At 46.2% G+C, this 14,749-nt stretch overlaps 1 protein-coding gene across 3 annotated transcripts in view; it reads right to left on the bottom strand.

Annotated features, from left to right (window-relative positions):
* Daglb (diacylglycerol lipase beta) overlaps positions 1-3,532 on the bottom strand; it is a 37,221-nt gene extending 33,689 nt beyond the window's left edge. The window contains exons 1-2 of one of the 3 annotated variants that reach the window (XM_027413578.2): positions 3,356-3,532; positions 1,122-1,273 (exon numbers count right to left, since the gene is read on the bottom strand). In XM_027413578.2, the coding sequence (XP_027269379.1) occupies positions 1,122-1,273; positions 3,356-3,450 (247 nt within the window). In that variant the 5' untranslated portion in view covers positions 3,451-3,532. The remainder of the gene's footprint in view (positions 1-1,121; positions 1,274-3,355) is intronic. The other 2 variants (XM_027413576.2, XM_027413577.2) reach the window with 2 other exon arrangements.
* Positions 3,533-14,749: the final 11,217 nt, after the last annotated feature.

The raw sequence follows: 14,749 nt of genomic DNA, 5'->3' as shown, positions 1-14,749 counted from the left end.
AAAGAAAAAAAAAAGCCGGGCATTGGTGGCTAATGCCTTTAATCCCAGCACTCAGGAGGCAGAGGCAGGCGGATCTCTGTGAGTTCGAGGCCAGCCTGGTCTCCAGAGTGCCAGGATAGGCTCCAAAACTACACAGAGAAACCCTGTCTTGAAAACAAAACAAAAAAAAAAACAACAAACAAACAAACAAACAAAAAGACTAAAGCAAGCTTTTAACTTGTCATGCTTCTGCCTCAGTCCCCCGAGAACCTGGGGTTACAGGTCTGCACTGCCATGCTCAATTTAATGTGTTTTCATAAAATACTGTTTAGGGTTCCAGTGAGAACAGCTCAAGTCACGAGTAACAGAAAATCCAATTCAACCTGGTTGAATGGGAAGACCCTGTCTTGACTAACACAGGACATGCAGGAGTAGGGATGACATTGATTGGGGCTTCTCCAAGACAATTGCCTCTGTGTGTCTGCCCATCTTGGCCATGAGTACAGACAGCCCCACCCAGAAGAAAAGCAAAATCATGCCTTGGTTTGTTGTCGGAACCTTAGGAAGAGGATTTTGCCCTAGGAAAGGAATTTTAACAATATCCTACCTCAAAAAATAAGGTGGAGAGTGATTAAAAAGGGCAGCCAAGGCGTCAACCTCTGGCTTTCACACATGTACAGATGCCCACACAAACATGTACATACACCACATACACACAGACAAGGAAATGTTATAATGTCAACTGTAGTGATAGCTTTTCAACTACGGAAGTAGTAAGAACCTTAGTGTGGGATTGGGCAGATGGCTCAGGGGTGAAGAGCACCTGCTGCTCTTGCAGAGGTCCTATGCCTGGTTCCTACCACCTGTGTGGAGTGGTTCACTATCACCTGTGTGAAGTGGTTCCTACCACCTGCAACTCCAGGCCCAGGCGGTCCAATCCAATGCCCCATTTCTGACCACAGTAGGCACTACCAAGCATGTGTTCATCCATACACATTTTACCCACACACTTTAGAAGGGGGAAAAAAAAAAAGAACCACTGAATACACTCCAAGCAGGTGAACTGTATGGTATGCAAATGGTATTGCAGTACGGCTGTTAAGATAAAAACTAGGTTTCACACAGAAAATGTGGCTCTTTACCTCTCATGCTGACACACACCATGGCCAACACAGTGCATATGATAACCGCCAGGAGAACAAGGAGAACAATCAGGTAAGTGCTGAGCAAGACTCCACCAGGACAGTCCAGCTTCCTTCTATGCACAAGATACAAAGTCAGACTAGCAATCCACCTGTGGACAAAGAAGAAAGTGGCTTCATATAACAATGATATGAGGAATCAAGACAAGGTTAAGGTTCAATATGGAATGTAATTTTCAACAATAAAAAGTCTACCCAGAGACAGATTGTTGGGACACATGTGGCTTTCTGTTCTTTATATCTGCTGCATTCCAGCACTGGGCATGGTGGTGCTTGCCTGTAATTCTAGCACCCAAGAGGCAGAGGCATGAGGATCATAAATTAAGAGGACAGCCTGAGCCTGGGCTATGTATGGGTTCCAGGACACTGCAAAAGAAGCCCCTACTTAAAAGACAAACAGGCTGGGGCTATAGCCTGTTTACCTGGTATGCAGGAGCTCTTTAAGTTCTATAGCCAGTGCTATATAAACTAAGTGTGCACACCTGTAATCCCAGCACTGGGGATGTAGAGGCAGGAGGGTAAGACATTCAAGACCATCCCCACCCCCTACATAGCAAAGTTTGAAGCAAGCAAGAGATGTCAGAGACCCTATTGCAAAACAAAGCCTAGGCTAGCAATATATAAGGGTTCTTCAGTGAAAATACCTGTCATGACTTAGAATCATGTGAGTGGTAGACCAACACACTGTGCTTGCGCAGCTATTCCCAGGAGGATTTGTACATGTGTAGTGTAGCCTACTGCAATTCAAAACCAAGCAAGCATGGAGCCAATTGTGAAAATAACTGATACATCCAAAAGGAGAAGTCCTGTGGGCTCCTGATTACATTTTGTAATTCATCAGTGAACAGTAAAGATAACACGGACCTGTAGAACTTAACGATGACTCTAATTCACCCTAGAGGTACTTCACTAGAGGACAGCACCACTTAGTAAGAATGTCCTTTTTAATTATTATTACATTTATTTACTCATTTATTTATTGGGGGGTGTATGTCATGGCATGGAATGGCATGCTTGAAGAGGAAGGTCAGAGGACAACTTGAAGGAGTCAGTTTTCTCCTTCCTCCATGTGGGGTCCTGGAGATACAACTCAGATCACTGGGCTGGGCAGCAAGCACCTTTACCCACAGAACTATCTTGTTGCCCAAGATTGTCCTATTAAAAGATTCAAACTCCAAATCCTGAAGAGGTGTCATTTGAGGTGATTCGGATTTAGCTCGGTTGTAAAGCACTTGCCTAGCATGCATGAAACTCTGGGCTCAAGCACTAGAAGGAAAAAAAAAAAAAAAAAAGAAGGACCGTTTCTAGATAGCTTTTCTTTTTTCCTTTTTTCAGATAGGGTCTTGTCTGGTCGTATCCAAGAATGAATCTGAACTGCTGATCCTCTTGCTGCCACCCGACCCGCTCCCAGTCCTGAGATTACAGGTGTGCTTAAACCAGTTTGTGTGGTGCTGGGGATCCATGCATGTTTGGTGAACACTCTACCAAAAGTTACACCCCAGCCCTGAGATAACCTTTTCTGTCAGTCTTGCAGACCCCAGGGCACCGTGTCTGGAAACAATGGCAAAACGATCTAAGAAAAACCCAGCCCTGAGAAGCAGAAAGTTCCTAGAAAGAGCTTTTGTGCTCCCATTCCTTTCCCCTTTGACAATGCTTTTTCCTAAGAACGCTATTCCTCCTTGCCAGGCAGGCCAGGAGCTGACTTCACACACTAGCGCCGTTTCCCACGGCGCGCGTAGCTCCGTTTTGTAAAACCATCCTATTATATTGGTGCCTGTGAATTGCTCTGAAATTGCAATTGCCTAAATTTTTCTTTTTGCAGAAACAGGTACTTCGCTACCCGCCCAGCAAAGAAGACGGGAGTGAGGCAAAGTTCCAGAACCGGGCTCCACAAAGGAGAGACCTGGAGGCTACGGCTTTTGGATGCTCGGGCTTCCCTCACGCTCCCAGTGCCAGGGTTGGGCGCTGCACCCTAGCCTAGCCCTCGTGCCCTGCGGCGCTGAAGGTCCGCGACACCTGTCAAATGCACAAAGCGACTGCACCTACGTTCTAAGTGCAGAGGGACCGTGCTAGGCAGGCACGGCGGCCACTAAGCACAGATGAAGGGCGACTTTTGTCGCCTTCTCCAGCCACAGCGCGCCCTCCCCGCCCGCCCGCACGGCGGCCTCACTTACGACAGCACACGCAGAAACAGCTCGAAAGACCCGGGGAACACCAGGTCGTCGCTGGCCAGGGACCAGCGCCGGCCGAACAACACCATCCCCGGCATGGTGCACCTCCCACCGCGCCTCCCTAGGTCGCCCGCACCCTTCTGACTCCGCGGGCTGACTGGACCCCAGGTGTGCGCAGGCGCACGCCTAAGTAAAGGCTCGCGCATGCGCTCACTGCCCCGAGGCCTGAGCACGCGCATTGACTAGCGCTCTGTGGTCTTCGCCGCCTACTCAGAGCCTCTGGATCCTCTGGCACGGAAGTTAGCCGCTGGCATCGCCCGAAGGACTGAGGTGTGTTAAGTCCGTTCCGATGTGGTCATTTCTGTTTAATAGATAAGGATTCGAAAGACCTGGAAAGAATGCTTTCCCCACCACAGAGCCACTGCCACTCATGGCGAGGCTAGGACTTATGCTTGAATCTTCCAAGCTTGGAAAAACTTTCCTTGTCGTTCGTAGTACCTTTGGACTCAAGATTCACTGAGTTTAAGTCTGAAACGCCACCCTGAAGTTGGCGAGATAAGGTTTGACTACTCTTCGCACCTCCACGGCTCTCCCTTCTCTGCTACACAACCTGATCTTAGCCACTTTCCCCTCTTCTCCTGGCTGGTCTTCCCCACAGTCCCCTGGGTGACCTAGGTGACCGGTCAGATGTAGTCCAAATTAGGCCCAAGACGCTTGGGCATAAAATACATCTTAACTCCTCTCAGAGATCTTTCTTGCGGAGTCTTACATCAAAAGCTTGTGATTCGTGTCTGTGTTCCTAGTCTTCCACCTCACATAAGGTCCGTTTTAGTTCCCGAATTATTTTGTACCTGTGGTGTGCATGTGTGTAGTATATACGTCTGCACATGTGCTCATGCATGCAGCAGGCTGAAGTTGATACCAAAATCATACCCAATCGCTCTTCTACTTTGTTCACTGAGGCAAGGTCTCTCAAATACAGAGCTCGCTGATTGATATGACAGGGTTTCTCTGTGGCTTTGGAGGCTGTCCTGGAACTAGCTCTTGTAGACCAGGCTGGCCTCGAACTCACAGAGATCCTCTGCCTCTACCTCCCGAGTGCTGGGACTAAAGGCGTGCCTGGCCGGTATGTCTAGTCTTGCTAGCCAGCTTGCTGTGGCGATCTTCTGATTTCCCCTTCCCAGGCTGTAATTACAGGTGTGCTACCACACCCATTCTGCATTTTCTTGGGTTTCCAGGGATCTGAATTTTAGTCCTCACCCTAGTTCAGCAAGCACTTTAACTCCTGAACCATCTCCTTAGCCAAATTTTAACATTTTCTGTTTACTGTAATGGAGATGGTACTCTTTTGGGGGGGGGAGGGGTTGTCAAGACAGAGTTTCTCTGTGTTACAGCTCTGGCTGTCCTGGAGCTCACTCTGTAGACCAGGTTGGCCTCGGACACACTGAGATCCACCTGCCTCTGCCTCCCAAATGCTGGGATTAAAGGCGTGTGCCACCAACACCCAGCTGGAGATGGTACTCTTAACGGGTATTTCTTTTTTCTTTGTTTTCCCCCACACACCTCTTTTTAAAATTTTCGTTTTGGGGGTTAAATTTAGGCCTTATTTGCTAGGCCCACACTTTACCACTGGATATATCGTCTACTACCTACAGCTGTCTCTGTATCGCTTCATTCAGGTCTCAGGTGTGGTGTCATTATTTCAACGACGCCTTCTGTGAGGCCCTTATCTAATAGCACAGCTTGGGCTCCTTTTGCTAACTCTGGTTTCCTTTTTGTGCTGACTCTCCCTGGCTCAAGTGTGACTGCTGCCCAGCAGGCTGATGAATTGAAAGATGGTGTTGAGGCAGGGGAGATTAATTTTAAGATCTGGACTTCAAATTAATTGAGAAGATGGATTTGTCAAAATGTCCATCCTGAAGCTGGGGATGTAACTCAGTTGGCAGTGCTTGTCTAGTGTGCACAAAGCCTTGCTTTCCAACCCCAGCTACTTCGTAAACCGGATGTGGTGGAACATGCCTGTGTCCCAGTTTTTGGAAGGTAGAGACAAGAGGCTCAGAAATTCAAGGTCATTCTCAGCTACATAGCAAATTCAAGGCTTGCCTGGGCCACTTGAGACTCTGTCTCAGAAATCTGAAGACAAAGCCCTTTTGGGGAGAAACAAATTTAGGGTGTACTTTTGTAGCAGTGATGGGTGTCCCTAAGCTGGCCTTGATGAGTAGTTCTTTCCTAGGAAGCATCTGATAGCATTCCTGTTCCTCTTCCTTTGCCCCCTTGAGGATGTTTTTCCTGAGAATAATAAACCTCATCGCTAGGCATGCCAGGACTGACTTCATACAATGGTGCCACTTCCCACTGGGCCCACATTTTTCAATACAAGTTTATCTCATCTGCTTCTCTTGAAATCCAGGCACCAGAGGCCGCTATCAAGATGCTTTTCAGTTCTGCAAATCTCAGGAGCACACATTATTTCCTCACACTGTTCTTGTTACTATAGTTTGCCCAAAGAATTCCTGACATGTTGCATAATGGAGAGACCAGAGGGGATAGCTGTCACTAAACCCTCTCCTGATAGACAAAGAAAAAACATATACTTCACCTGATTATTTCAGACAACAAGGGTAGGGTGACATTAAATAGAGAGTGATGCAGATCTCTGTCCATCTACTTTTTTTTTTTTTTTTTTTTTTTTTTTTTTTTTTTGAGACAGGGTTTCTCTGTGTAGTCCTGATTGTCCTGGAACTCACTCTGTAGACTAGACTGGCCTCTGCCCCCCAAGTGCTAGGATTAAAGGTGTGCACCACCACCTCCTGGCTGCCCATCTACTTTTAAAAAATAGGTTTATTAGATAATGGGACAGACTTAGTAGACTTTCAAGGTAGGCCTTACCCTCTCCGTGGAGCAGATGGGAGGAAGGGGGAGTGGTGGGGGGAGCGGGAGGAGAGGAGGGAGGAGGAACTGGGATTGGAATGTAAAAAATAAATTAATAAAATAAATAAATAAAAATAAAATTCAAAAAGTGGGTTTATTTTTGTTTCTCATTGTGTGTATGTGGAGTGGGGGTATGTGAATGTATGCATATGCCTGCAGAGGCCAAAAGAGTAAAGGGCATTTGATCCTCTAGAGCTGGAGTTACAGGTGGTTGTGAGCCACCAGATGAAGATGCTGGGAACAGAACTCAGGCCCTCTGCAAGAGCAATGTGTGCTTTTAGCCACTGAGCCATTTCTCCAGCCCCTGTCCATCTTCTTCAGAACTATACAATTACAGTCCAGGTGGAGAATACTACCCACCAGGAAAAGTTTGTCTATAAAAATTAGCAAGTACTTTTATCCTTCCTCCAGCAGGCTGTCTTTCTCAGAGTTCACCGGGGTGTTGGCCTCATTCATTTGGCCCTTCCTGGGTAAGGTTCTCTGTTTTGGATTCACTTGAATACAAACCTGGCATCTGGCTGAGACATCCCATTCGAGGCTGTCCTGTCTAGGTGTAACATATCTTGTTCTGAGACACTCCAAAAGTTTTGTAGATCCCAGGTGGTTAATCTGTTGAAGGTTGGCTACCATAGTCCTGCCAGTTGTTTCTGGGAGAATGATCTTTCCTGTGGTGTCCTCCGTCAACCTGTGGGTGAGCTGTCCATTTCTTTTTTACCATGGAGTCTGAGGCAGTACTGAGGCATGGTATGTATGTTGTCAGAATATCGATAGACCCCACTACTCTTAGGGCTGTTTGTCTAACAGCCAAGTGAGCAGCCCAGCAGTAGAGGACAGATTTGTGGGGAAAGCCCAATAGCCTCTAGGAGGACTAAGACTTTTTAATGACCTTTCCCCCATTGGTGAGATCTTTATAGAGTATAGCATGGACATGACCGGTAGTAAAAGCATACTGAAAGATGGTCTGTGTGTATGATGGTGGACTTTCCTTTTCCCTCCTGAGAACCTGAGTCAGATCAATCAGTTCTGCTCTCTGGGCTGAGGTACCAGGGTTGGACCCAAATTGTTTTGATTAAAGAACTACGGCAGCTCCCACATACCTGCTTCCATCTTTCATCTCCTGACAGAGATAAAAATGGACAAGTCCCTGAATCATCAGGCAAGCAGGTAGCGGGACTGATGGGTTTCTCAAACAGGACTCCAGGGTGGGCCAGGGGTAGAGCCTGGTACTGGGCCACACAATCATTAGACAGCCAGCATTCTGGCACTCCTTGGAGGAGGGCCTCAACCGAATTGTGGGGTTCTGTGAGTATAAGATCTTGACCCAGAGTTATCTTACTTCCTTTTTTTTTTTTTTTTTTTTTCCATTTAACTAGCAGTAGCCACCACAGCTCTTAGACAGGTGAGCCATCTTGTGGCTACACAGTCCAGTCATTTGGATAGGTATATCATAGGGCATTCCTATGCCTCCAACATTTGGATTAAAACCCCTCTTGTCTTTGGTTTAGTCCCATTTCAGATTAGGGGCTCAGTGCCCCCCTTGTGCCTTGCTATTTCCATAAATTCTGGTATCCAGAGGCAGCAATAGCCAGCTGCACCAGGAGCCTTCCAATCTGTCTCTTAGTCTTTGAGTGGCAGCAATCCTCCTCTGAGACAGGCTCCTTTTTGCCTCCGCTTAGCTGGTAGCCAAGATATATAGCCTCTGATGTACAAAGTTGGGCTTTCTTAGCCAAACATTCTGTAGTCTGTAATCCTTGCAGCAGCCCCTCAGTGGTCCTTTTACAATCTATTTTCCTGGGAAATCTCTGACAGGAGGGCAGGAGGACAGCATTTAGTGTCTCATCAAACAGGGTTGGCAAATTTCTAAATCTTTGGGCAACCTGGTCCATGTAAGTTACCTGCTGTAACTTCCCACTGGGTCTGGCCATTTAAAAGCAAAGATGGGTTGACTCCTCTGCCTGTAGGAAGAGTACCCCTTTCAGGTCCAAGACCGTGTGTACCTGTTTCTCTGGAAGAATCAGGCTCATGAGAATCAGAGGTCCCAAGTTTCTTCACAGGCAGGAGAGGCACATTCCAGGGTGACTGGCAGGACACCAGGAAGCCTGTCCCTTCAAGCCAGGCAATATGGACTTCAATTTTCACTTTTGTTTCCAAGGTCACTGGGTATTGTTCAATGTGGATGGAGGTAGCTGAACTGGTTAGTTGAACAATTAGAGGAGCTTGGTGTTGGGCCAGTCCAGGGTGGTTGGTTTCTTCTGATAGAGGGTAAGACAACAAAATTTTGCTGGATATCTTTAAGTTTAACTGTGTCTCATCATCAGAGAAGGTGAAGTGACTTTCAGCTTTTGCAAAAGGCTCTGTCCTAGTCAGTTATCTGTTGTTAAACAGCCTTTGAGCTACCTCCAGTAACTGGGATCTGCTTAACTTTTGTAAATTTCTTCTTTTTTTTTTAATATCTGGGGCCCACTGGGTAACACAGGAAATCTTTTTAACAGCTGTCTTTAATCTTTCTAAAAAGGACCTAGTGAAATTACTTGAAGTCTCCTTGGTCAATGTTGGACAGAAGGGAAAATTTGTTCTGCCCAGGCTGCATTGCCTTGTAGCAATGCCTAGGGACAGTGGGGTTTTTTGTTTTGTTTTGTTTTGGTTTTTTTTTTTTTTCAAAGAATGGTGGGTTTTACGGATCACTGGTGGAAAAAGAGGCATACATTATGAAAAAGGAGTAGAACTTTCTCTTTTCCTTCAGGCTCAACCCAGGGGAATTCTTCCTCTTCCCTGTGGCTGCTTAGAGCAGGCACAGAGGGAGGGATCTCATCTGGGGCACTGTTTCCCCCTCCCTGTGTGCATTCCACTAGATGGCAGGGGCCCTAGATGAGAAGCCAGGCCTCTCCCCACACACAGGGACCAACCCTGACTAAGCAGGAGGCAAGCAACAAAACAAAAACTGTCCCTGCACACAGAGTGATACAGGTAGAGGAAGGCTTTTTTGTTGGTGTTTTGATTGGTTTTGGTTTTGTTTTTTCTGGGTGACCTGGCAGAGCCAAAATTCATTCATGTCCCCAACAGGATGGGGCACAGGTCTTAAGCTAGGAGATCCTTACACCAGAGAAAGCCACTGATCAATACAGGGAAACAGAACTGACAGGAACCACATTAGAAAGACACACAGACATACAAACACACGCAGAGACACAGTAAAGACAACCATGGTGGCCACCACACATTCATACACCTGAACAGACAAAGGGATCTAGTAACATCTCACATGGATCCCAGACACTGGATTAGCTGTTGTGTCCAATCTCTCTTATGTATGAGTCATAACAGAAGGCTCCTTAACCAGATTTGTCTCCGGAGGTGACAGACTAAACAACTTTCTAATTTGTTTCCTTTTGGGGTAGAGGTGTCAGACCCTCCTGAATCATTGGGCAGTGATAGATCAAAAGGAGCCCTGGGGATCTCACTCTTCTCCAAGCCGCTCTGAGACTTGCCCATCCCCTCCCCCATGCCTAGAGATCTGGTCTCTGGGATCTCAGTGGGACCTCTGGAAATGTTGTGAGGTATCAACAGAGAAGACTGCCTGGTCTTTATTAGCCAGCTGGCGACTACACTGGGTGTTCTGAGATTCCAGAGTGGCCCGGAGCCTTTCTCAGGGGGAGCCATTATGCACAAACCATGTCCTGGGTCGACATACTTCAGTTAACAAGAACAGGTAGCCAGGAGCAGAACTACAGAAGTCAAAACGCAAGGTTAGTACATTTAGAGACTTTCCCATAACTATGGACTTTGATGGATTGGGCCTTTGTTTTAGTTTTGGCAGGTGGTGCTGTCTACATGATGAGTTTTACAGTCTTAATGGCACTTCCATCATGCAGCTAGTAGTGCTAAGGTCTGAGGACCTACTAAGGTCTGGGGCCCTGTTACAGTAAGGCTGTCTGTGGCCATGTCTGTAGGTGATTACCCTGATTATATTATATGAGGTGGGAAGACCTGATCAACTGTGGGTAGCACCATTGTCTAAGCAGAGGTTGCTTCTTGACTATGTCTCCAGCTCCTGCTGCTGTGACTTCCCTTCAACAACTAATTTCCTGGAACTGTAAACTAAAAATAAATTCTCTCTCTCTCTCTCTCTCTCTCTCTCTCTCTCTCTCTCTCTCTCACACACACACACACACACACACACACACACACACACACACACACACGGTTTTTTGCGACAGGGTTTCTCTGTGGCTGTCCTGGAACTCTCTCTGTAGACCAGGCTGGCCTCGAACTCACAGAGATCCTCCTGCCTCTGCCTCCTGAGTGCTGGGATTAAAGGCGTGCTCAGGTGTCTTCCTTTCTTTTCTCCCTGCCTGTTGCCATGCACCCCTATACTCTCCATCAATGAATTTTGGATTTTGTTGTTGTTGTTTTGAGACAGTGCTCACTCAAGATCCTCCTGTCTGGGCTTCCTGGGCTCCCATGTGTATCACCATACCCAGCCCTTGACTTTTTTTTTTTTTTTAAATAATAATGGAAACATTTCATATAGAAAAGATGCCTGGCACTTAAGGACCTGGGATGCAGATTTAACAACCAAAACAACAGGTTGTTTCATCATGAATTTTGGAAAAGGAAAGATCTTTGATAGCTTTCTCTGTTCCTCCTTTTGGTTAGCCTCTGGCCTCGATACTTATTTGCAAATTTACAGTTCAGTTTTCTTCAGAGACCTTCTTGGCAACTGGCCACATCTGATATTAACTTGGAGAAACCGATCCCTTTGTGTGCACACACATGCACGTGTTCATGCTCACTCCTGGATACAGGTGCCTGCACTTGGCCGTGTTTACACATCTGGAAGCCAGAGGCTGACATTAGGTGTCTTTCCTCTTCACTCTCCACCTCACTTTCTGAGACAGGGTCTTCCACTGTCTGAGTTAGGGTTTCTATTGCTGTGAGAGACACCATGACCATGGCAACTTCTATAAAGGAAACATTTAATTGGGGTGGCTCACTTACAGTTGCAGAGGTTCAGTCCATTATCATCATCATGGGGATCGTGGCAACGTGGTGCTGGAGCAACAGGAAATCAACTGACATAGCAGGCAGTATCCTGAGCATAGGAAATCTTGAAGCCTCTTCCACAGTAACACACTTTCTCCAACAGGGCCATACCCACTCCAACAAAGCCACACTTCCTAATGGTGCCACTCCCTAGGAGATTATGGGTACCAATGGCATTCAAGCCACCACACCCACTGGGCCTAGAGCTCTCTGTTTTGGCTACACTGGCTGGACAGTGAGTCCCCAGAATCTACCTGTCTCTCCCCCACAGAGCTGTGGTTATAGGAACACACCACCATGCCAGACTTTTATGTGGGTTTTAGGGGTCCAAACTCAGATTCTCATGGCTTGTGTAGCAAACACTTCAAGCACTGAGCCATCCTACTAGCCAGAAAGTGAACTTGAATCTGTCACTTCCCCAGATCGTTTGATTCCCTTTCCATTTCTGTATGTAGGGCTTGAATTTCTTTGCTTCAAATAAAGTTCTATCTGAATCTTGGATAAAATCTGTATCTTTGCATTTGATTTTTGCCACGGTTGCCTATGCTGGATTGGTGTTTATGTATGTAAATTTTTGCAAGGTAATTATTCAGAATTTAAATAAGGTTTTTAGCTTATTTCTCATAGAGAGTTTTGTTTGATAACGTTTATTTAGTTGTGTCTTGCCAGCCCAAATAGTTGGTGTTTTGTTTTGTTTGTTTGAGACAGGGTCTTACTATGTCACCCTAACTGGCCTGGAACTCATTATGTAGACCAGGCTAGCCTCCAATTTAGGGGTTCACCTGTGTCTGCCTCAGTGCCATCTGTGCCAGCATGCCTGGCTTCAGCATTCTCTAAAGTCCTGATAGCCTCAGTCCCCAGGTTTTAAAGGATATAATAAACTACTCCTTTAGTTCTGGGGCACTCTGCTTCCTTATTACAGATACGCTTATTGTCACAGGCACTTAATGAGTAAACAAGTCTGGGTTTCTTTCTATTTCAGTGTACGGTGGTGTTCCTAGAATGAAACTAGAAATCTTAGAGGAAACTCAGGCAGAGATTTGGAGCATCACATGTCAATATCACACACAGGTGTGTCTGTGTTTGTGTTGTGTTATGCTGCAACTTGCTTTTCTTCCTCCTCCACTTCCTGTCCATGCTTCTGTCCCTTTCTCTTCCTATCCCAATTCAGGAGATAGAACCCAGGACCTTGTGTATAATAGGCAAGTGATACACCATCAAGCTACAGTGTGTGTGTGTGTGTGTGTGTGAGAGAGAGAGAGAGAGAGAGAGAGAGAGAGAGAGAGATCTAGAAGTCAACTTTGGGTCTTTATCACTCTACCTTATTTATTTACTGCTTTTTCTTTTTTTTAAGACAGGGTTTCTCTGTGTAGCCCTGACTGTCCTGGAACTTGCTCTGTAGACCAGGCTAGCTTTCAACTCAAGAGTGCCTCTGCCTCTTGAATGCTGAGACTAAAGGCATGTGCCATCAAACTTGGCCTTAATTTTTAAAATTAATTCATTTTACGTACATGGGTGTTTTATCTGCATACATGTAGCCTTTATGCCTCTGGAGGACAGATGCAAGTGTTGGATCTCCTAGAACTGGAGTTACACAGTTGTGAGCTGTCTTGTGGGTGCTGGGAATTGAACCTGGGCCCTCTGGAAGAGAAGCTAGTGGTCTTAACCACTGAGCCATCTCTCCAGCACTGCTTCCTAGCACCTTATTTCTTGGGACATGCTCTCTCACTGACTTTGAGTTCTCAGCTAGGCTGCTTGCTATTGAGCTCCCAGCTGAATCTGTCTCTACCCCACAGTGCTAGAGTTACAGGGGCACACCCAACTTTCAGGTGGGTGCTAGTGAATTCAAACTCAGGTCCTCACACTTTCACAGCAAGCAGTTTACTCCCTCAGCCATCTCCCCAGCCACACAATTTAATTTTAAAATAGACCTCACTAGGTTTCCAAGGCTAGCCTTGAATTTATTTACTCCTGCCTGCCTCAGCCTCTGGAGTAGCTAGGATGACAATCTTGTACCACCACACCTGGATTCACCTGGCTTTTAAATTGCTGGGATGAGAAATTGAAATTATAAATCAGGTATTTAATCCCAGCACTTGGGAGGCAGAGACAGGCAAATTTCTATGAATTCTAGACAAGTTTGGTCTACATATGGAGTTCCAAGCCATCTAGGGATACATAGAGATCCTGTCTCAAAATAAAAGGAAATTATGCAGAAGAAACATATACACAAGATTCCACACTACAAAGATTAGCCTAGACAAGAGAGCAAGATGATTCAGAGCTCAGGTTACGGGAATGACAAAACTGGCCACTAGAGGGCGGGAAAACACCCCCTCCCCACCCCACCCTCGTGGATCTATTCCTTTTCAAAGCTTTATTTTTGGGGGGATGGAGAGATGGCTTAGCAATTCAGAGTGCTATTGCTTTTGAAGAGTCTCTGAGTTCAATCCCCAGCACCCACATCAGTCACTCACAACCCCCTGTAACTCCAGCTCCAAAGGCTATTTTATGCCTCTGGCCTCTTCAGAGACCCACATATACTCCCACACCCATACACATGAGGCTGCCATCCAGTCATGTGCTCTGATGCAGGTGCTTGTCTCAGCAAGATGTCACTTTAGCAGACCACCAATATGTAGTAGGTAACACCAATTTTATTCTACTTGGGTAGTTTGAGCAAGGTGCTGGCTACCTGAGGCTTGAAATCCTTGCTCTGTGCAGTGTGCCCAAACCCAGTGTCTCATTTACATGTGAAATCCAGGTGTGAGCTCCCCAATACCCTCCCCCCAGTGTGGGCAGACAGACGGATCCGATTCCCACTCTTCCCCCACAGAATTGTTTAAGGATGAAAGCAGATCCAAGAAACTAGAAGACTAAGATGATGGGGGCAAAGGATGCCGATGTGTAAGGCAGAAACACAGGCACAAGAGCAAAGTCAAATGGACATTTAGGAGGCAAGCCTACAAGTGCACTGCCAACTTAGGTGCAGAAACCCCATAGTAAATGAAAAACACAACCCTCCCACCTCTCTTCCTCCACAAGCAAAGCTACTCCGTTCTTGCAGTCAGCACATAATTATTTAATACTTCTAATGTTTATGGTGCATCAAATAAAGTCACACATTCAAGTGAGTAAAAAACAACAAAAACGTAAGAAACCCTATTTTTCCCATAAAACACAGGAAGATGTCCAGATTATTAGCTTTTATGTGTGTGTGAGGATGGATATTTGCAATGTATGTGCCCTTGGGGCCCAGAAAATGGTGTTGAATCCCCCAGAACTGGAGTTATAGGTAATTGTGAACCACCATGTGAGAGCTAGGAATTGAATTCTGCAATGACACCAAATATTTAACCATAGAGCCATCTCTCCAGCCCTTGTAGAGCTTCGTGCAGCCCTATTGAGCTTTTGCTGTACCTT

Source organism: Cricetulus griseus, chromosome 4 (assembly GCF_003668045.3).
Source record: "Cricetulus griseus strain 17A/GY chromosome 4, alternate assembly CriGri-PICRH-1.0, whole genome shotgun sequence".
NCBI classification, from domain to species: domain Eukaryota; kingdom Metazoa; phylum Chordata; class Mammalia; order Rodentia; family Cricetidae; genus Cricetulus; species Cricetulus griseus.
Note: the sequence above shows the minus strand (reverse complement) of the source record. Positions and strands in the feature narration are given on the sequence as shown.